The sequence below is a fragment of the Nycticebus coucang genome, chromosome 4 (assembly GCF_027406575.1).
Source record: "Nycticebus coucang isolate mNycCou1 chromosome 4, mNycCou1.pri, whole genome shotgun sequence".
Lineage (NCBI taxonomy): Eukaryota > Metazoa > Chordata > Mammalia > Primates > Lorisidae > Nycticebus > Nycticebus coucang.
The window spans coordinates 115,739,274-115,762,834 of record NC_069783.1 but is presented as its reverse complement, the minus strand read 5'-3'; the positions used below and the strand labels follow the sequence as shown (position 1 = coordinate 115,762,834).

Below are 23,561 nucleotides of genomic sequence, written 5' to 3'. Positions count from 1 at the left end.
CCTGGGCTTAAGCGATTCTCCTGCTTCCACCTCCCAAGTAGCTGGGACTACAGGCGCCCGCCATTTGTTCTAGCCATCGTTGTTTGGTGGGCCTGGGCTGGATTCAAACCCACCAGCTCAGGTGTATGTGGCTGGTACCTTAGCCACTTGAGCCACACATGCCAAGCCAAAAGCTATAAATTTCTAATCATTGCTTTAGCTGTGTCCCACAAACTTGATATTTTCATTTTTATTCAATTCAGAGTGTTTTCTATCTTACAGTTTCTCTTTTGACCAGTGGATTTTTTATAGGTATGATAATTTCCAAATATTTGAGTGTTTCCAGAAGTGTTTCTTTTTTTTTTTTTCTGTCAGTTTAATTCCATAATGATCAGAGGACACACTGATATGAAGTGCCATTTTATCAAGTGTCCTTCTGCAATTGAATCTATTTCTGGATTTTCTACTCTAGTCCATTAATCTATCTTTCTAATCCATCCTCCCATCCTAAAGTTGATTATTTTTCTCAGGTTTTCTTTACTTACTTGTTTTTTCTATATGAATTTGATAATTAGTTTGACTACTAAAAGAAATCATTTGGCTCAGGTGGCACCTGTGGCTTAGGGAGTAGGGTGCTGGCCTATTACCGAGGGTCGGGGGTTTGAACCTGGCCCCGGCCAAACTGCAACAAAACAATAGCTGGGTGTTGTGGCGGGCGCCTATAGTCCCAGCTACTCGGGGGGCTGAGGCAAGAGAATTGCCTAAGCCCAAGAGCTGAAGGTTGCTGTGAGCTGTGACACCATAGCACTCTACCGAGGGTGACAAAATAAAACTCTCTAAAAAAGGTGACAAAATAAAACTCTCTAAAAAAAAGGGGAGGGAGAAATCAATTGGCTTTTAAAAACTTTACTATTAAAAATTTCAAACATGGGTGGCGCCTGTGGCTCAGTGCGTAGGGCGCCGGCCCCATATGCCGAGGGTGACGGGTTCAAACCCAGCCCCGGCCAAACTGCAACAAAAAAATAGCCGGGTGCTGTGGTGGGCACCTGTAGTCCCAGCTACTCGGGAGGCTGAGGCAAGAGAATCGCTTAAGCCCAGGAGCTGGAGGTTGCTGTGAGCTGTGTGATGCCATGGCATTCTACCAAGGGCCAGAAAGTGAGACCCTGTCTCTACAAAAAAAAAAACAAAAATTTCAAACATGTTTTTCTTTTCTGCGAACAGAGGAGGAGGAGGGAGGGGGGTGAGAGTAAGGAAAAGAAGAAAAAAAGAAGAAAGTAATGACTAATTTTCACATAAATTGGATTCGATTTTGACTGAAGTACATTACTTAAACATTAATTTTTACTTCAACTTGTTATTATGTTGTTTTGGATACAGGATACTGCATCCTCATTTATAAGTGAATTATGTTTGTAATTTCCCCTTTATTATTTATATATATTATTTTTTTTTTTCTAATTTTAATATCAGGTGTGTTTCCAGATTAAGTAGAATGATTTTAAAGTATTTCTTCTTTTTCTATCGTCTATAAGATTTGGCATGATCTTTTTTTTTGAAATTATCTTTTATCTTTATTTATAAATATTAGTTGTCTATTCTTTGATAGTTTGGGAAAAAAATAATAAGAAGTTAACTGAAGATTCCATACTGAATCTCAGAGTCAAAGCGTTCTATAATAGATATGCTTTTATTTGACAACATGAATGTTACTTTCTTTGCAGTACTATTATTATTGCTTAATACTTCGTAGCGGCAATCGTCTGATTTCTTTTCTGAATGTATTTCGTTCATTGTTTGTGAGGTTTTTGTTTCTGGTTCCTATCTTAAACTTGGTTATCAAATTTTAAGCCTTTTTAATTTTGTGAAGGCAAAAAGTGGAAACCTAATGAGCACATGTATGTGTGAAAATAAAAAATAATAAAATTATTATTTAAATTTTTAAAAAAGTTGTCAAACTTTAAAAACAATTTCAAACATACACCAATAAGTAGTTATTATACAATACTATAAAAGTACTAATATTCTAGTTTAATGACAGTTATAAAGTCATGACCAACTTTGTGTCATGTATAACTTCCCTGATTCTTCAGATTTCTTTTGAAGCATATTCCAGATACATAATTTCATTTGTTAACTGTTTCATTTTGTAATTCTAAAAGATTAGAGTCTTTAAAAAAAAGTCAAAACTCTGGGCGGTACCTGTGGCTCATTGAGTAGGGCACTGGTCCCATATATCGAGGGTGGAATTTGAACCTGGCCACGGCCAAACTGCAATTAAAAAAAAAAAAAATCAAAACTCACACTGCCATTGTAATGTAATTTTAATAATCTAAACAGTATTTTACTAATAACCAGTAATATCATAGTATCTTCAGATTTTTCTAAGTATCTTTATTTGGGGGTGGGGACAGAGTCTGACTTTGTTGCCCTGTGAGTGCAGTGGCATCACAGCTCACAGCAACCTCCAGCTCTTGGGCTTAGGTGATTCTCTTGCCTCAGCCTCCCGAGTAGCTGGGATTACAGGTGCCCGCCACAACACCCAGCTATTTTTGTTGTTGTTGTTGTTGCAGTTTGGTCCGGGCCAGGTTTGAACCTGCCACCCTTGGTACATGGGGCTGGCGCCCTACTCACTGAGCCACAGGCGCCTCCCTAAGTATCTTTTAAATACATTTTTTATCATTAATTTGTTCACATTTAAGATCCAAGTGAGGTTTACAGATTGCATTTGTTTATCATTTTTGAAGTCACTTCTTTTTTAATTGTTTCAACATTACTATAATAGTAATGTTTTTAAGACTTTAGCAACTCATGGTCAGTCATCTTCAATTCATATCCTTTGTCTTTTTATTTTTTTCCCTTTGGATACAGGGGATCACTCTGTCACCCTGGGTAGAGTGCCATGGCATCATAGCTCAGAGCAACCTCAAATTATTTTATTGCTACCTTTTTTTTGAAACAGTCTCAGTATGTTGCCCTCAGTAGAGTGCCTTGACATCACAGCTCACAGCAACCTCATATTCTTGGGCTTAAGCAGTTCTCTTGCTTTAGCCTCCTAAGTAGCTGGGACTACAGGCGCCCACCACAATGCCTGGCTATTTTTTGTTGTTGTTTCAGTTGTCATTGTTGTTTAGCTGGCCTGGGCTGAGTTCAAACCCACCAACCTTGGTGTATTTAAGTCATAGTTTCAATTTTAATTTTAATTTTTTTTTTTCTCCATTCACACCTTTTTAAAACCCAGCTTATTTGTCCTGCATTTTTTTCTCACCATGTTTCAGATTGCATTCCTGTGGTGGTATTTAATGTGGTTTTCTATCCCTTGAAATCTTTGTAAACTGATAGTAGATAATGGAGGCTTGGTAAGATTGGGTTGGATTTTTTTTAATCTGGAATGTTTCATGACAATGGATTTACTTTAATTAAAAAGTATATAATGTCTTGTCATTTCCCGTTTTTGTAATAATAGAATGTAACCAGTGAATTCTTAGATGGCTTATCTATCTGGGATAACATTTTATAATCAATGCCTGACTTTTTTTTTTTTTTAGCGGTCATTATAATCATTATCTAGCCCTAGATCCATTATTTCATTTGGGGTTCCAAAATGGTCATATTCTCTTTCTTTCTTCACTTCTTCAGTTATTAGCTGGAATATTTCTATAACCAAAAACATTACCTTATCAAGCTATTTGGTTTCCTTGATACAGCTTGTGCAGGAAAAGCAACGAAAATGCCCATCATTTCCCTTTTTAAGGCAGTTATCTAAGTAATATGGTTTCCTACTATCCTCCAAAGGTGACTAATGAGGTAGTTTGTTGTTTTTGGTATTAGAATTAACTCATGGTTTTATGCATTTCTTCAGATTATACCTTAGGTATGTTCTTTTGATTGTTAATGTAAACCAGGGTGTTCTCTTTCACTGCTTCTTCTATGTAGCTACTTAGAAAGTTCTATATCTGAAGCCTATTACTATCTGTATATTAATATTATATTCTGCTGCTATGCTAAATTATAATCATTAGGTATACATAGTATTGAATAAAGGTGTTTGTAGTGTTTTTAAAGTAACAGGCAAAATCAAGAGCTTGGTTCTGAATTGTAGCTGTGGATTATATAGGCATGTGTGTTTTGCATGGTAGTAAGGCCTTTGCACAAAGTCTTCTCATTACATACTGTAGAGTTATCTTTTTTGTCATCCAGGTGAGTTGTGTTTGAAAATACGCCTGGACATAATTAACATAAAGCAGAAATTCCTTAACTTTGGCACTATTAATAGTTAGAACTCGTATCCTTTTGTGTTGGTAGAGGGTTGTCCTGGAACTATAGGATATTTAGGAGCATCCCATCTCCTAGTAGCAGTATCTCCTTTCCCTCAATTTTGACAGTCAAAAATTTCGCTAGACATTGTCAAATGTCCCTGAAAAGCAAAATTGTAACTGAAGTTAAGATTAAGGTAGATTCAGGCCTGTTGTGGCTCATGCCTATAATCCCCACATTTTGGGAGGCTAAGGCAGGAAAATTGCTTGAGTTTGGGAGTTCAAGACCAGCCTGGGCAGTGTAGTATGACCTCATCTCTACAAAAAATTCAAAAATTGGTTGGGCATGGTGGTGCAACTATAATCCTAGCTATGTGGGAGGCTGAGGCAGAAGGATCACTTGAGCCTTGGTGCGGCTGTGAGCTATGTTTGTACCACTGCACTCTAGTTTGGATAATAAAGTTAGTCTCTGTCTTTAAAAATAAGATAGATTGGGCAGCGCCTATGGCTCAGTAGGTAGGGCGCCGGCCCCATATACCGAGGGTGGCAGGTTCAAACCCAGTCCTGGCCAAACCTTAACAACAACAAAAAAAATAGCCAGGCATTGTGGTGGGCTTCTGTAGTCCCAGTTACTCGGAGGCTGAGGCAGGCGAATTGTCTAAGTCCAGGAGTTGGAGGTTGCTGTGAGCTGTGATGCCACAGCCCTCTAATGAGAGCAATAAAATGAGACTGTCTCTCTAAAATAATAAATAGATTGAGGTAGATTCAATTTAGGAAAAAAACAACTATCATGACCAAGTGTCTTTTTTTTTTTTTTTTTTTTTGTTAGAGACAGAGTCTCACTTTGTCTTCTTTAGTAGAGTGCTGTGGCGTCACAGCTCACAGCAACCTCCAGCTCTTGGGCTTAGGCAATTCTCTTGCCTCAGCCCCCCAAGTAGCTGGGACTACAGTCACCGGGTTTGAATCCGCCACCCTCAGTATATGGGGCCAGCACCCTACTCACTGAGCCACAGGCGCTGCCCCATAACCAATGTCTTAAAGTGTATTGCTGTAAAGGAATACCTGAGGCTGGGTAATTTAAAAAGAAAAGAGGTTTAATTATAAGCTCATGGTTGTGCATTATCTACAGGAAGCATGGTGCTAGTATCTGCTTCTTGGCTTCTGGTTGGGGCTTTGTGTTGTGTCAGAACATGGCAGAGAACGTCAAAGGAGAGGCAGGTACATGCAAAGGCTGAATAAACATGGTGGGGGTTGTCCAACCTGGCTTTTACCACAGCTCCCTTTTCTCCACCTCCTAACCAAGCTAGTCTCCTCCAAAGAATGAGAACTCACTAAAATGAGTGGCACCAAGCCATTCATAAGGAATCTTTCCCCATGTACATACCTTCCACCTCCCAACATTGTCACATGGGGGATCATAGTTCACCATGAGATTTGTCAGGGATAAAGAAACCGTATCCAAATCATACCACCATGTACTTCAGAGGTTTCTCTTTTTTTGTTTGTTTGTGTTAGTTTGGAGACAGACTTACTCTTGCTCAGGCTAGAATGCCATGACATCAGCCTAGCTGACAGCAACCTTAAACTCCTGGGCTCAAGCAATCCTCCTGCCTCAGCCTCCCGAGTAGCTGGGACTGCACCATCACACCCAGACAGTGTTTTTCTCTTTTTAGTGGAGATGGAGTCTCACTCTTGCTCAGGCCAGTCTCAAACTCCTGAGCTCAAGCTATCCTCCTGCCTCTGCCTTTCAGAGTGCTAGGATTAGAGGCGTGAGCTGCCACAACCAGCCAAGAATATTTTGACTTTTAAAAACGAGTATACTTGGCAGGAGATGGTGGCTGGTGCCTATAATCCAAGCACTCTAGGAGGCCAGGGCAGGAGGATCGCTTTTGAGCTCAAGAGTTCAAGACTACAGCTCAGCGCTTGTGGCTCAAGCAGCTGAGGCGCCAGCCACATACAACTGAGCTGGTGGGTTCAAGCCAGCCCGGGCCCACCAAACAACAATGACGGCTGCAACCAGAAAATAGCCGGGCATTGTGTCAGGTGCCTGTAGTCCCAGCTACTTGGGAGGCTGAGGCAAGAGAATCGCTTGAGCCCAGGAGTTAAGAGGTTGCTGTGAGCTGTGATGCCACATCGCTTTACCCAGAGTGACAGCTTGAGGCTCTGTCTCAAAAAAAAAAAAAAAATAATAAAAAGAGTACAAGACCAGCCTGAGCAAGAATGAGACCCCATCACCATTTATAAATAGAAAAAAAGTGGCTGGCCATGATGGGTGCCTACAGTCCTACCTACTCTGGAGGCTGAGGCCGGAGGATTGCTTGAACACAGGAGTTTGAGGTTTGCAGTGAGGTATGATGTTACCATTCACTCTACTTGGGGCAACAGAGTGAAACCCTGTCTCAAAGTAAAAAAACAAACAAACAAAAAAAATAGCAATAGTGAATAGAATCAAGCTCAGTGAGCTTAATTATATAAACTTTCATTTGATGAAAATGATACTTGAGTTTGGGGTGGCTTTTCCTCTACCAAGTGTAATGCTTTTTCAATGTGTGTGCTTTCCAGATCAAATTCAGAAATGTATTTTACTATATTGCTTTCTTTTGTTTTTTAAGTTTTCTTTTCTAAATGGATAAAATAGCAGATAACTAGCTGTCTTAAAGTTTAATAACTATCATTAAGTGTTTAACCAGAAATTTTTTTTTTTTTTTTTTTGTAGAGACAGAGTTTCACTTTATGGCCCTCGGTAGGGTGCCATGGCATCACACAGCTCACAGCAACCTCCAACTCCTGGGCTTAAGTGATTCTCTTCTCAGCCTCCTGAGTAACTGGGGCTACAGGCGCCCACCACAACGCCTGGCTATTTTTTTGTTGCAGTTCGGCAGGGGCCGGGTTTGAACCTGCCACCCTTGGTATATGGGGCAGGCGCCTTACCGACTGAGCCACAGGCGCCGCCCAGAAATTTTAAGCATATATACATATATGTATTTTGAGACAGAGCCTCACTATGTCTCCCTTGGTAGACTGCTATGGCGTCACAGCTCACAACAACCTCCAACTCTGGGGCCTAAGTGATTCTCTTGCCTAAGTCCCCCAAGGAGCTGGGACTATAGGTGCCTGCCACAATGACTGGCTATTTTTTATTGCAGTTGTCATTGTCATTTAGCTGGCCCGGGCCAGATTTGAACCCGCCAGCCTTGGTGTATGTGGCTGGCACTGTAACCCCTGTGCTGTGGGTGCCAAGCCAGAAATTTTAAATATTTAAAATAAAAACCAAATTCTATCATGAAATTTTCAGTTACTTGTATAATCAGTTCCGCTGAATTTATAAACCCACCAGGTTATCTAATCATTGTGCCTGGTACCTTGTTATAAGCAGTCATTTCACAATTCCTTCTCTCAGTGGCTCGGTTGACATCCCACCAGACAACGGTAGATGCTGTAAAAATGTGCGGAAAAGGCACACAGAAGATGCAGCTCACTCTTGCTGGGGGAACTAGTTAAGACCTCACATAAGTGATGACAGTTGAGTTGAGTTCTTTACCAGAAGTTTAACAAGGAGAGGACCTTGCAGGTAGAAATCAGTGTGGAATAAAGTAAGTTTTTAAAAGAACTATTATTTAGAAACCTATGTGCTACATTTGTGCTGTGATGCTGGTTAAAGAAAGAGTGAGAAGTTGTATAAGGATACAGTGGTTGGAAATTAAGGAATATGAAGTTAAGGTTAGTGTTATATCTATTTTGGTTCTTCTGTCATGTTTTTGTTTTTCTCAAAATGCACCCAGTGCCCTTCCCTAACAGGTGATGGGCACTTCTGTTTATAATTTGGTACATAAAACAGGCATGAACTCCCTCCCCCTTTTCTTTTCTTTTTTTTTTTTTGTTTTTGAGACAGTCTCACTATGTCACCCTTGGTAGAGTGCCATCACAGCTCACAGCAACCTCAAACTCTGGGGCTTAAGTAATTCTCCTACCTCAGCCTCCCAAGTAGCTGAGACTACAGGCTCCTGCCATAACTCCCGGCTTTTTTTTTTTTTCTTAAGTAGAGACGGTCTCACTTTATCACCCTTGGTAGAGTGCCGTGGCGTCACACAGCTCACGGCAATCTCCAGCTCTTGGGGTTGGTGATTCTCTTGCCTCGGCCTCCCCAGTCCCAGCTGGGACTACAGGCACTACCTGCCATAATGCCCGGCTATTTTTTTGTTGCTGTTTGGCCAGGGCTGGGTTTGAACCTGCCACCCTCCCTACCCACTGAGCCACAGGTGCCACCTACTCCCAGCTATTTTTTGGTTGTAGTTGATATTGTCGTTTGGCGGGCCTAGCCTGGGTTCAAACCTGCCAGCTCCAGTGTTATGTGGCTGGTGCCCTAGCCACTGAGCTAAATGAAAAGTAAACAGGGATGATCTGAGAAATGGTATGAAGGAAAAATCGATTCAAAGTCCTTTGAGAATTTATTACAGGGACTTGATTGAGTCAGAGGGTTGCTCCTAGAAAGCTGCTTTCAAAGTGACACCTGAAGGATGAGTCAGAATGATCCCTGCTGGGAGCTGAGGACTTGGAGGATGAGGACAAGCATGTGTGATAAAAACACAACCCTGAGGCTTGGTGCCCCTAGCACAGTGGTTACGGCAACAGCCACATACACCTAAGCTGGCGGGTTCAAATCTAGCCTGGGCCCGCTAAACAACAATGATGGCTGCAACCAAAAAATAGCCAGGCATTGTGACAGGCATCTGTAATCCCAGCTACTTGGGAGGCGGAGGCAGGAGAATCGCTTAAGCCCAGGAGTTGGAGGTTACTGTGAGCTGTGATGCCACGGCCCTCTACCCAGGGTGACAGCTTGAGGCTCTGTCTCAAAAAAAAAAAAAAAAAATAGCCCACTACAGTGGGCGCTTGTAGTCCCAGCTACTGAGGAGGCTGAGGTAAGAGAATTGCTTAAGCCCAAGAGTTTGAGGTTGCTGTGAGCTATGACACATCAGCGCTCTACTGAGTGCGACATAGTGAGACTCTGTCTCCAAAAAAAAAAAGAATACAACCCTGAGTGGTGGCAATGGAAGTGGTATGAGATAGCATTGAAGGAACAGGCAGGAGGATCCAATAGTACAGATCCTATACAGTGGTTCTCAACCTTCCTAATGCCACGGCCCTTTAATACAGTTCCTGTGGGTCACAACCCACAGCTTGAGAACTACCATAGATGTTGTCAACATATGTATTATGCTGAGGAGATACTGTTTTATAATAATGTCATCTCTTTTTTGCAGTACCAAATATGCCCCAACAGCGGCAAGACCAGCATCATCAGAGCACCATGATGCACCCAGCCTCAGCAGCAGGCCCACCAATTGTAGCCACCCCACCAGCTTACTCCACACAATACGTTGCCTATAGTCCTCAGCAGTTCCCAAATCAGCCACTTGTTCAGCATGTGCCACATTATCAGTCTCAGGTAAGACTGATATGGTCTCTTAATTTTTGTTCCATAAAAACTTTTAATAAACAGATTTTCCTTTATATTTTTTCTCTGTCCTATGAAAGGGCAGATAGCTAAGGACTTGGGAGCCTTTTTAAATGTATGTTTGCAGTTTACTAATCAATGTAACAGTTTCAAAGGAAGCAGCCAAAAGAGATTTTAAAATTTTCTCTTGTTTTTGGAAAACATAGATTTCTAACTCCATTTCTAACATGGAGTTAGAAATCTAACTGTGATCTGCGTGGCTTCATTTGATATTTTAATCTTTTTTTCTTTACTTTTTGTTTGAACACAGCATCCTCATGTCTATAGTCCTGTAATACAAGGTAATGCTAGGATGATGGCACCACCAACACATGCCCAGCCTGGTTTAGTATCTTCATCAGCAACTCAATATGGAGCTCATGAGCAGACGCATGCGATGTATGGTAGGAAGCACTTCGTTTGTCTTTTTCAGTGTATGTGACTATTCTTAATTTGTTTTAAGAGTCTGAAAAAATATTTTAAGAATCATCTGTCCTTTTATGACATTGAGACTCAAGAAAGGAAAAGTTGAACCCATTCCTTTCCCTCATCTCTGCTGTATAAGTCTTAGCAAATAATTTTTACCTCTGTACCTGAAATTCTTTGTCTTCATGTCTTTTCTGCTTTGACTAAAATGTGACGATGTATATAACAGCACAGTATCTTTTGTGGAGAAATGTACCTTTCTCCTCTTTCTCATTAGTATTGTCATTTGGGATAGCTTATTCTAAGGCATATATGAAAATTTTACCACATTGGGCGGCACCTGTGCTCAAAGGAGTAGGGCGCTGGCCCCATATACCAGGAGTGGTGGGTTCAAGCCTGGCCCTAGCCAAAAACTGCAAAAAGGAAAGAAGAAAGTTTTACCATAGTAAAAGCATAAAAGCATTTTCCATTACGAATACATCCTGCTTAACTCCTTGCTCTCGGAGTGGCTGGCATTACATATTTTTGTTTCTATTTATTATGTTGTGTTTCTGTCACCAATATTTTAAGTGGTTGAAATTGTGTAACATTAGATTTGTTTTAGACCTGATTTAGACTCCATAATCAATGTGTACAGAATGGTAAAATGGAAATGAAAAGTATTTGTATAAAATTAAACAGTATTTTTAAGAATAACAGGGAAAAATATTTTAGTTTTGTGGTTAAGTAGAGAACTTTATGTAGGTCAACTTAGCTGCTGTTTAAAATACTAAAATAATGCATAATTTAAAGTATGTTAAAAATAGAATTTTAAATAAAAATTTCACTTCCATATTGTATAGTATAGAATTAATGGATCATTTCATATTATGCTTTTTCAAAATATATCTTTAATTAATTCTGATTTCCTTTAAGATGTTAGATTTGTTCCAGATGTTTTTATGTCATCATGTAGTTTTCCCATTGGTATACCACTATGAGAATGAAATTATAGCCAAATGGACATACTATTTTTTAAAACCTCTTAAACTTTCTGAATGATTGAGAATGTAAAAATTTTCATTTTTTGGCTCAGCACCTGTGGCTCAAGCAGCTAAGGCGCCAGCCACATACACCTGAGCTGGCGGGTTTGAATCCAGCCCGGGCCCGCCGAACAATGACGGCTGCAACCAAAAAAGGGCCAGGTGTTGTGGCAGGTGCCTGTAGTCCCAGGTGCTTAGGAGGCAGAGGCAGGAGAATTGCTGGAGCTCAGGAGTTGGAGGTTGCTATGAGTTGTGATGCCACGGCACTCTACCCAGGGCAACAGCTTGAGGCTCTGTCTCAAAAAAAAAAAAAAAAAAGGTTTTCTTTTTTTTGCAGTTTTTTGCCGGGGCCAGGTTTGAGCCTGCCACCTCCTCTATATGGGGCCAGCGAGGTTTTCATTTTTTAATTTAATTTAGATACCTTGCATGATCATATCTAGGCAAAATTGAGTCCTTTAATAATTTACAGATTCCTGACATAGCTCCATTTTAAAATACTGCTGCTTTTCATACCTTCTACATTCTCCTTTTAAAAATAAATAACCATTTTAACGTTATGTTAATATGAATAGGACTTAAACAGCAATAGTCACTCTTCTATCACCTGTAACTCAGTCTGGTCTCAACTGTCCACATTATCACTTCAAGCTTTTTATTGTGGATTATGCATTTTAAATAAAAAATGGTATGATTGCTATGTTTTGGAATTTTTTTTCAAGAAGCTCATCTGTAATTTAATTGAAAAAGATACTGATTTATGATTTGGGTTATGATCTGTCATTTGGCCTGTCTAGTTGCCTTAGTAACTAGGCCTACGAGTATGCATGAAAAAATATAATTGATTCATCATGTTGGCTTTTATGCAACTTGTATTCATTTAAGTTAATTTTCCAGTCTGTTAAAAAGGCTTAGGTAAAAAAGCTCATTATGATTGTGAATACATCAAGTGGAAAAATGTTTCTTCCATTTTCTGGCATATTCTCCTTAGAATAAGATTTGAACTTTTTGAGCTAAAATTTCTATTGCTTTTAGAGAATAGCTATTTGTGTCCCCATGCTTCTGAGACATTATAGTACTGTGATGTTGAGCAGAATCTTTCTCCCTAATGTGTTCACTTACTGTTTCATCTTTTGAATGGATGTTCATTGATTTGACACAGCCAGTTGCATGCTAAATACTGTAGTTGAACAACTAATGGATTTTGTAACTACCTTCTCAGAATATTTCTGTTTAAGAAGCATTTGACCTTGGACCTCAGGTTGATTCAAGTGTAGGTAGATAGTAAATATTGCAAACAGAACAAAACACTAAATCTGATGTTCACTGACAGCTGGAATGAACTAATCATCAAAGCTAGTTTTTGTGTGCCAAGAGAAAGTTACTCAACCAAATATGAACTGATCTGCAGTTTACGCAGGTTATATTTAATTGATGTTTGGTGATGAGTGTATACTGCAGGCAAGGCTATAGACCTGATATGGTGTTGCTAGTTAATCAGGTTCTGTTTGGAATACTTCAGACCTTAAAAAAGACACTTAGAAAATGACTTGTTTTTTTTTGTTTGTTTGTTTTTTTGCAGTTTTTGGCCAGAGCTGGGTTTGAACCCACCACCTCTGGTATATGGGGCTGGCGCCCTACTCCTTTGAGCTACAAGCGCCGCCCAAAAATGAATTTTCTTTTGCCAGCATTCTTTTGCCATAATTTAATTTGCTCAAGAAAATTTTTTATTGGCTTGGCGCCTGTAGTGCAGTGGTTATAGCGCTGGACACATGCACCAAGGGTGGTGCGTTCGAGCCTGGCCCAGGCCAGCTAAACGACGACAACTGTAACAAAAAAATATCCAGGTGTTGTGGTGGGCGCCTGTGGTCCCTGCTACTTGGGAGGCTGAGGCAAGCCCGAGAGTTTGAGGTTGCTGTGAGCTGTGAAGCCTCAGCACTCTACCAAGGGCGATATAATATAGTGAGACTCTGTCTCAAAAAAAAAAAAAAAGAAAGAAAAATTTTTTTTTATTAAATCATCAATCATTTATTTGAATTATTTTATATCTTTCCAAGCCTTGATATGCCATATATAAATGAAATTTTAAAATATATCCTTTTAAAATACAACAAAACTGTTATATAGAAATGCTAATTTTATACCTATTGCTTCTGAACAATTTAGATTTTATAGTCTCAAAGGAATCTGCTACTTTGAGTATGAATTATGTTTGGTTTTTAAACTACATCCTAGCTCGTTTTTTGAAACTTTTTATGCAAACAAATGAATATGCATTTAGTTATTGGTGACAGTTTTATGTCACTTTTTTGTCCTTAATTGTTACAGCCATAGCAAAAGGATTTGATAATACAGAGGACTTCTAATGACTACAAAATGAAATTCTGATTATTGTTTTTAAATTTTTGGTGTATTCAGGCCAGACTTGGTGCTCATGCCTATAATCCCAGTGCTGTGGGAGGCCAAGGCAGGAGGATTGCTTGAACCTAAGAGTTTGAGTCCTGAGCAACATAGCAAGAGCCCATCTCTGCCAAAAATTTAAAAATTGGATAGATGTGATGGTGCACACCTGTTGTCCTAGCTATCTGTGAGGCTGAGGCAGGAGAATCATTTGAGCCCTGGAATTTGAGCTGCAGTAACTTAGATCATTAATTCCATTATACTGCTGCCTGGGCAACAGAGTAAGACTCTGTATCTTTAAAAAATAATAATTGGTATATTTAGTATGAATATTCTAACCAATTACTAAACAGTTAAATCGTTATTATAGGAAATATGTTCCTTGTAAATAATTGGTGACCTTGTACTCTTTCTATCTAAGAAGTTAAATTTTCATTCCCCTTACATCTAGTCTTCTAATTCATCTAATTTTAATTTATGGTGATACTTTTACTTTCTAGAAACAATGATAATACAGTTTTTTCTACTAACTAGTACTATCAGAAGAGTTAGTTAGATCCAGTGTTCTTTATTTCATTTGTTGTTGACAGTTTATGCAGATAACTTGGAAAACACAGTAAGCAAAAAAAATGAAAAGCACCATTATTCCTCTACCTGACAGCCACCTATTAACATTTTGGTATGTCTCTTTCCATATGCCCCCTCTCTGTAGTATATTTTACTAGAAATGATAGCATACTCGTGTTTATACTTTTATGTTTCTAAACTTTGGATCCACTACCAGATGCCTGATAAACATCATTCAGGATAATGACATTTCTATTAATAATCCTTTAGGTCTGTTAAAGAAAACTTGGTGAATATTGTTTTATTTTGGTATATATATATATATATCAAGGTGTTTGTTGGAATGCCATGTTGGGTTTTTTTAATAGATAATGATTTTATTCCTTTCATTTAAGCAAGTCAGCGTGCAGAACTTGGTACTTCAGTACAGAAGAACAGTGTCTTCAGTTCAATACTGTCTTTTAAAATTCTGTAGCAGTGTTTAAAGTGCTTGTCATCTCTATTAAAATAAAAATGGATTGTGTGTGAATAAAAAAAATGTCAACCTTTCCAGAAAATTAGGAAAATGCACACCTAAAAAGGCTAATTTACCTTTCTATTTCCCGAATTCAGCATGTCCCAAATTACCATACAACAAGGAGACAAGCCCTTCTTTCTACTTTGCCAGTGAGTTGGGTTTTTTATACTAATTTTAATTGTACAGTAAAACACTTTTTAAAGAATACATATTAAGGGAGTAGACTTGTTGAACAGTATTTTCCTTGTGCCAGACAAAACCTTAAAAACATGCATATCTATAATTCAGCTTTCAAAAAGGAATTGTGACCTAGCTTAAGAAAGCTGGTGTTAATGAAAACTGCAGTTAGAGCTGGGTGTGGTCGCGCATGCTGGTAATCCTAGCACTCTGGGAGGCTGAGCCATGTGGATTGCCTAAGCTCAGAAGTTCAAGACCAGCCTGAGCAAGAGCAAGACTCCATCTCTAAAAATAGCTGGGCATTGTGGTAGACGTGTAGCCTGGGATTTTGAGGTTGCTGTGAGTGATGAAGCCATGGCACTCCACTGAGGGTGAAAGTGAGACTGTCTCAAAAAAAAAAAAAAAGTTTCAGAAATTTTTGTATACCAAGGAAACATGCAGTGGTTTGAGAAAAGCCCAATATTTTCCTTGTTCGGAGAAACTTTTCCTAAACAGCTAATTTTCATTTTAATATAGTAAGCCACGGCTCAGTGCCTGTAGCTCAGAGGCTAAGGTGCCAGCCATATACACTGGAGCTGGCAGGTTCTAATCCAGCCCAGGCCTGCCAAACATCAATGACAACTACAACTAAAACATAGCCGGGCGTTGTGTGGCGGGCGCCTATAGGCGCAGCTACTTGGGAGGCTGAGGCAAGAGAATAGCTTAAGCCCAAGAGTTTGAGGTTGCTGTGAGCTGTGACGCTACGGCACTCTACCCAGGGCCACAGCTTTGAGACTCTGTCTCAAGGGAGAAAAAAATATATATATGTATGTACACCCACACACTAAGCCACATGGTTCGTATATAAAACTTAAAAACATGAATTTTTTAATATTCTGGTAAAGAGAAATTTATCCTTACCAGGAATTTAATTGAATAAAGTTGATAAAATACTAAGGGAGAAACATTTCTGTCCTTTACATGACTAAAAGTTTAAAATATTCATGTAGCAGATACCTCAAGAGTTCTTGAGCTTAATCAGGAGAACATGATCTACCATAGACTATCTTGGGCTGCACAGGTCCCCTCTTCCCATCAGTGGAAAGGTAAACAGCTGGTTCTGCTTGGAGAAAGTCTGAGCAGGGTACTCGTTTATTTTAGAAATGAACTAAGATGTGTTTTTTCTATTTTGTAGGGCAATTTTTAATATAAGGCTAGTCATGGACTTTGATATTTAAATAGGAAGGGTACTAATAATTTGTAGAAATTCTTTAGAAATTTCCATTAATATGTGTCACCTTGTGTGAAATTCTGTTTTCTAGAGAATATTCGAGGATAGGATGAAAATTTTATGTTAGGGACTAAATTTTGAATTGTTTTGAAATGACTCAATGTCTGAATCTCCTAAATGCCAGATTTAGCATTTAGAAAGCATTGTGACCCTAAATTTTCATTAATTGTGCCATGACTTGGTATCCAAAAATAAATTGATAAAATAAGTATATGTATATTATTTATTTGGTACTAGGAAATGTTAACAAATTTAATCCTTTAATAGATGCTCTTTAAAAAGGAGTCTTGCTGTATGTATATAATATTAAAGGGAAACTATGTCTGTGGTTATAGTGTGTAGAAGACAGTGTCAGTAATTAATTTCAGTACTCAATTGGAGGTCTCAAATGTAGTTATCCTCACCATCTTACTGTCTCTGTTAGTAGTTTTGGAGCCATTTTCCTGGTAAGTAGCTAAAAGGTCCTTAATCATCACACCTAAGCATAACTTCCTCTAAAAGGGAGTATCAGTACCTTTTAAAAAGAAACTAACAATTGGCCTGCTATTTGTGATTTAATTTGCTGCTTCATTTTTTCCCCTGTTCTAAACCATATTGTCATGGTTTGGTCAAGTTGCCTTTTATTCCCTATTTAGCACTTTCAACATTTCTTCACTTCCCCTTTTCTGAATTTAACATCACATTTAAAATTTGGAAGATCTTGTTCTGTTTTATTGTTAAAATTTTGTAGTGCTGGTGATCTCTCATGACTTGTGCATCCAAGGTCAAAATGTCAAAACCAAATTGCATATTAAACACAAAGCCTTAGGGACTGAATTTGCTTCAATAAGATCATGGCTTAGGAAACTATTTTTGGAATGTGGTTAGCATTATAAAGATTTGACCAATCACCCATTTAGAATTTTAAGTCAAGGAGCATGTTGAATGGGAAGTTTCTGGACCAGGTCTGGCCCAAAGAATGAATACTTCTTTGTTTTCTTGACCAGAGGATTTTATGAAGTGTGCTAAAGTTTCCATAAATGGGTCAGCTGATGAACAGCTAAATCAGAATTTCAAAGAAAGTTCACTTTATTTTTAACCTCTCTAGAATCTTTAAAATGAGCGTGTGTAACAGAACAGTTACACTTAGCTCAGGAACTTAGTCCCCTTCTCCATTTCCCTGCTATATTATTTCCTTGATTACCCATCTTAGTTCCTTTCTCATGGCTCTCTCTTCCCTTCCAGCCTTTTAACCCCCTTGGATTTTTTTTTTTTTTTATAAATATGGACCTTTATTATTACAAATGGTTTTGAAAAGCAATTATTTAAAAAATAATTTAACATAAATACATGTGAAGTGTTTTAATTGTGACTCTTTTGAGTGCAAATAAGTTGCTATCCAAAGAAGAAACAAAACATCTTTAACAGCTGTAATAAAAACCTATCCTTGAAACGTTAGTGGATATGACATGGAAATATTTATATGGTATTCTCCTACTCCCAGTACCTACTTTAAAACAAATTGGACAATTTAAACAATATCAAAATATAAATTATAAATAAATATAAAAATATATTTGTATAAGGTTTTTATTGCAAACGTGATTATTAGTGTATATATACCCCCTTGGATTTTTAACACTTTTCTTTGTTATCACTCTTAATTGGCTTTTCAAGGAACCAAACTGTATTTTTCCATTAATACTAAATTAAAGGGTAAGATTCACATTTTTCACAATTAGTTACTTTTGTATTCAAGGAGAAGCGAGTTTATGGATAAGATACTTGCTTTCTGATCTTTTGAGATAGAAGTTGAACAAAGGAAAAAGATTAACCTTTAAATACTGGTAAACTTGTATCACAAAGATCTACCTTTTAAAAAGGCCAGATACGGTATTTGGGAGGCTGAGGCAGGATGATTGCTTAAGGCCAGGGGTTTGAAACGAGCCTGGGCACTATAGTGAGAGTGTTTCTACAAAATTTTTACCAAAATTAATAATAATAATTTTTTTTTTTTTTTTTTTGAGACAAGAGTTTTACTTTATCGCCCTTGGTAGAGTGCCTTGGCATTACAGCTCACAGCAACCTTCAGCTCTTGGACTTAGGCGATTCTCTTGCCTCAGCCTCCCCAGTAGCTGGAACCACAGGCGCCTGCCATAACGCCTGGCTATATTTTTGTTGTTATTGCAGTTTGGCCTGGGCCGGGTTCAAACCCGCCACCCTTGGTATATGGTACCGGCGCCCTACCTACTGAGCCACAGGTGCCGCCCCGCCCCCCAATTTTTTTTAATTAGCCATTATTGTAAGGAGAAAAGTCACTAGCAAAATGTAATAGATTGATGGATTGATTACACGATAGTCCCAGCTATTTAAGAGGCTGAGGTTGCTGTGAGCTATGGTGATGCAACTGTACTCACTCTAGCCTGAGCAACAGAGTGAGACTTTCTCAAAAGAAAACAAAAATAAAAGTATAGTAGGGGAAGCGAGGTAGCTTATGCCTGTAATCCAGGTACCCTAGGAGGCTGAGTCTGGTGGATTGCTTGAGCTTGGGAGTTCAAGACCAACCTGAGCAAAAGTGAAACCCTGCCTTTAAAAATAGCTGAGCAATGTGGTGGATGCCTGTAATCTCAGCTACTCAGGAGGCTGAAGCAAGATCACTTGAGGTTGCTGTGAGCTATGACGCTACTGCACTCTACTGAGAGTGACAAAGTGAGACTGTCTCAAAAAAAAAAAAGATAGTAAAGATACATCATCTTAATTTTCTCTTCAAATAATTTTAAGATTTTTTCCAATTTCCAATTGATAAATAATTATGAGACTTCATGTGTATAATTATTTTCTGTTATTTTTATATTAATACTTAGAAGATAATTAAAATTTTAAACATTTTAGGACAAAAATTCTTAAATAGGGATTTTTTTTTTTTTTTTTTGGTTTTTGAGACAGTCTCACTTTGTCCCCTTGGGTAAAGTGCAATGGTGTCATCATAGCTCATAGCAACCTCAAACTCTCGGGCTCAAATGATCCTCTTGCTTCAGCCTGCAGAGTAGCTGGGACTACAGGTGCCCACCACAATGCCCAGCTAATTTTTTTTTTAATAGCGACAGTGTCTCACTTTTTTTTTTTAAGACAGAGTTCTACTATGTCACCTTCAGTAGAGTGCTTTGGCATCACAGCTCACGGCTTCCTCAAACTCTTGGGCTTGAGCAATTCTCTTGCCTCAGCCTCCTGAGTATGTGGGACTACAACGCCCGGCTATTTTTTCATTGCAGTAGTTATTGTGGCTTAGCAAGCCCCGGGCCGGCCTCGAACCTGCCAGTTTCTGTGTATGTGGCTGGTGCCCTACTAACTGAGGTACAGTGCTGAGCTGACAGTGTTTCACTCTTGGTCAGGTTGGTCTTGAATTGCAGAGCTCAAGCAGTCCTTCTGCCTCAGCCTCCCAGAGTGCTAGGATTATAGGTGTGAGCCACCATGATAGGCAAGAATAAAGTTTAAAAAATAACTGAGCCTGTGGCTCAGTCGGTAAGGCGCTGGCCCCATATACCGAGGGTGGCGGGTTCAAACCCAGCCCCGGCCAAACTGCAACCAAAAAATAGCCAGGCGTTGTGGTGGGCGCCTGTAGTCCCAGCTACTCGGGAGGCTGAGGCAAGAGAATTGCTTAAGCCCAGGAGTTGGAGGTTGCTGTGAGCTGTGTGAGGCCACGGCACTCTACCAAGGGCCATAAAATGAGACTCTTGTCTCTACGAAAAAAAAAAATAACTTAAGGCTCAGTGCCTGTAGCCCAAGCGGCTAAGGAGCCAGCCACATACACCAGAGCTGGCAGGTTCGAATCCAGCCCGGGCCCACCAAACAACAATGACAACTGCAACCAAAACAATAGCTGGGCATTGTGGCAGGCACCTGTAGTCCCAACTACTTGGGCCGTTGAGGCAAGAGGATCACTTAAGCCCAAGAGTTGGAGGTTGCTGTGAGTTGTGATGCTACAGTACTGTACCCAGGGCGGCAACTTGAGACTGTCTCAAAAAAATAAATAAATAAAAAATAACTTAAAATCTCTGAGATTCTGTACTTAATGAAACCCCGTAAATAGAATTTGGAATTTGAGAATTACTTTCCCTCAGTTTTAGCATTGCCACAGATGACATATTTAAGAAGCTGGCAGTGGGGATGGGAGATGTTTAGAGACAGAACCTCACTCTGTTGCCCAGGCTGGAGTGCAGTAGAATCATTATAGCTCACTATAACTTTTCAATTTGTGGGCTTAAGACATCTTCCTGCCTCACCTTCCCAAGTAGCTGGGCAAGGTATATGCCATCATGCCCAGCTAATTTTTCTTTTATAGATATGGCAATCCACTTACATTGGCTAGGCTGATCTCTCAAATTCTCAAGTGATCATCCTCTGGAGTGAGGCTCCCAAGGGAGTGGGATGACACACATGAGGCACCACGCAGGGTGGAGGAGAAAGATTTGAATGCTAATGATTTAAAAACAAGGGACCAGGCTAGGAGCAGTGGCTTATGTCTGTAATTCTAGCACTCTGAGAGGCTGAGGCGGGTGGATTGCTTGAGCTCACAAGTTCAAGACCAGCCTGAGCAAAAGTGAGACCCTGTCTCTACTAAAAATAGAAAAACCGAGGCAAAAGGATCGCTTGAGCCTGAGTCAGAAGTTGCTGTGAGCTATGATGTGATGGCACTCTACTCAGGGCGACAGCTTGAGACTCTGTCTACATACATATATAAATGCAAGGGACCATGAATACTTTTGCTTTGCAATAGAACCTTTTGTGATGGTGAAAATGTGCTACAAAATTGTATAGTAGCCACTGGCTATGTGTGGCTATTTTAATTGTTCAGAAAGAAAATTTTTAAATGAGTGTAAGATTTTTTTTTTTTTTTTTGTAGAGACAGAGTTTCACTTTATCGCCCTTGGTAGAGTGCTGTGGCATCACACAGCTCACAGCAACCTCCAACTCCTGGGCCTAGGCGATTCTCCTCCCTCAGCCTCCTGAGTAGCTGGGACTATAGGCGCCCGCCACAACACCCGGCTATATTTTTGTTGCAGTTTGGCCGGGGCCGGGTTTGAACCCGCCACCTTCGGTGTATGGGGCCAGCGTCCTGCTCACTGAGCCACAGGGGCCGCCCAATGAGTGTAAGATTTTTACCGAAACAATAAAGTCAGGCTCAAATTTTTGTCAAGTCTTTTAAGACCAAGTCAGTGCCTACGTAATCTGGGGGCATTGGAAGTAAAGTTAACGAGGGTGATGATGATGAAAATCCTTTTAATGAGTAGTGAACTAGGAGGAAGTCTGTTTTCATAGATTTATGGGTCTGTGAAGCTCTAGAAAGCATTTAGCTCTTTGTTTGTTTCGGTTCCCAGAAAACATCCACTACACTTAAAAATACTCAGAGAATATGTTGCCTCGTTTTTCTTGTTAAAATATTCTGGTATAGGGCTGGGCACAGTGACTCACACCTGTAATCCTAGCACTCTGGGAGGCCAAAGCGGGTGGGTTGCTTGAGGTCAGGAGTTTGAGACCAGCCTGAGCAAGATACCCTGTTTCTAAAAATAGTTTGGCCTTGTGGTGGGCGCCTATAGTCCGAGCTACTCGGGAGCCTAAGGCAAGCAGATTGCTTGAGCCTAAGAGTTTGAGGTTGCTGTGAGCTATGACACATCATCATGACACTCTACTGAGGGTGACTAAGTGAGACTCTGTCTTTAAAAAAATATATATATATATATATATACACACACACACACATTTATTCTGGTACATGTTAATTCTTCCAGCTTACAAAATTTTCCTAGTGAATAAACAAAATTGTCTTATTCTGTCTGAACCAGGTATTAAAGAATGTTAATGCTAGCTGTGGTGTTGGCAGTGGATGCACAGGTGATCCTAGCACTGGTTCTTTGCCCCTACCATTCCCTCTTCTAAGAAATACAGTTGTAGTTGGGCTATAGATGCTGATTGCCCTTGGCCCTAAAACAGCAGTTCTCAACTTGTGGGTCGTGACCCACAGGAACTGTATTAAAGGGCCGCGGCGTTAGGAAGGTTAAGAACCACTGCCCTAAGACTTCAAGCATTAGAACCACTTCATGAGCCTAACCCTCTGCATACCATTTACGTGGGACATACCCAGCATCATCTATGTTGGTGACTCTTGGCAGCTGTGTCTGTCAGACTGCCTGATACCAGAGAGGGCTTGCTTCCCACTGTCAGTCTCCCGTGTGTCTGTGTTTGCTAACATGTCATATGAAGAATGTGAGGAGGTATTTTGGAGGCTTAGCTTCTAAAGGATTTTAGGATTCATTTCTTGAGAGAGGGCTAAAAGTCATGCCTTGCTAATGCTGTCTTGGAAACACTTTTCTCAGCTCATTGCCATGTCAAGGTTAGATTTATATCAGTGTGTTATATCCATAGTCACCAGAAGCAGTGAGCACATCCTACTGTGCTTCTGATTCTCAACTTGATGTTCTTGAAAGACAAATTGAATTTGTACCTAATCTCCCTGTTTGTACAAAGGTATGATCCATGCTGAGATTCAGAGAATTGGCTTTGGGTTCTTACCTTTATTTTAACCTAAACTGGCTCATCATATTTCCTTTGAAATTATTCTAGTAAAAATCTTTCTAAGTACTGGGACACTTTGAAGGGAGTTCATTTTTCTACATAGTTTGGGTAATTTCATCCTTTGGATTTTATAAAGCAAAGGTGAGAGAACCATGAGTATGGCTCTGGGGAACAAACTGGCAGGCTGGCTCCTATGATTGGCTGGACTTGCAATCATTTGGCCCTGATGATACAGCTATGACTTTGCCAAGTAGCTCACACAGCCACCCCCCCAGCCCCAATATAGTCTGTGCCTATAGGGCAGTAGCATGGTGAGGTTAGCCTGATGATGGCCTTGAACTATAGAGAGTGTAATGTGTGGGATTATTTGGGTTGGTTTCCACATATGCTTTGAAATTGCCTTTTCTGGAAAACTTAGAGACTACTTCAAGAGTAAATTCAAACTAATTAGTTTTGAATATAATGTATACAGCTAAATTATAATATGAATCAAATGCTAGTCTGATTATTAAGCAATAACTTTATACTTCTTTTTCTTTTTTTTTTTTTTTCCAAAACAATAGATGGCTTAAGTGGAGTCCACTATAGAGATTGATGGTAGCATAAGTTAGGAATTGTAACCGTCAAAAGCTTAGTTGATGAGGCACAGAGGAGTGATGGTTGTCACACATGGTGGTTGTACATGCTCCTTTTTCTTTCACTTTAGTTTCCACAGGCTCCCTTGCTCAGCAGTATGCGCACCCTAATGCCACCCTGCACCCACATACTCCACATCCTCAGCCTTCAGCTACCCCCACTGGACAGCAACAAAGCCAACATGGTGGGAGTCATCCTGCACCCAGTCCTGTTCAGGTAAGGAGAAACTCATCGGTCTGTATTCAGTTACTTCCTGGTTCTAGTAACTGAG

General features: G+C 39.7%; 1 protein-coding gene across 13 annotated transcripts in view; it reads left to right on the top strand.

Annotated features, from left to right (window-relative positions):
- The window catches only part of ATXN2 (ataxin 2), a 145,947-nt gene that overhangs the window by 116,123 nt on the left and 6,263 nt on the right, over window positions 1-23,561 (top strand). For 8 of the 13 annotated variants that reach the window (XM_053590232.1, XM_053590237.1, XM_053590231.1 and 5 more), the window contains 4 exons: window positions 9,494-9,678; window positions 9,998-10,130; window positions 14,751-14,804; window positions 23,361-23,506. In XM_053590232.1, coding sequence (XP_053446207.1) covers window positions 9,494-9,678; window positions 9,998-10,130; window positions 14,751-14,804; window positions 23,361-23,506 — 518 coding nt within the window. The remainder of the gene's footprint in view (window positions 1-9,493; window positions 9,679-9,997; window positions 10,131-14,750; window positions 14,805-23,360; window positions 23,507-23,561) is intronic. The other 5 variants (XM_053590238.1, XM_053590236.1, XM_053590235.1 and 2 more) reach the window with 1 other exon arrangement.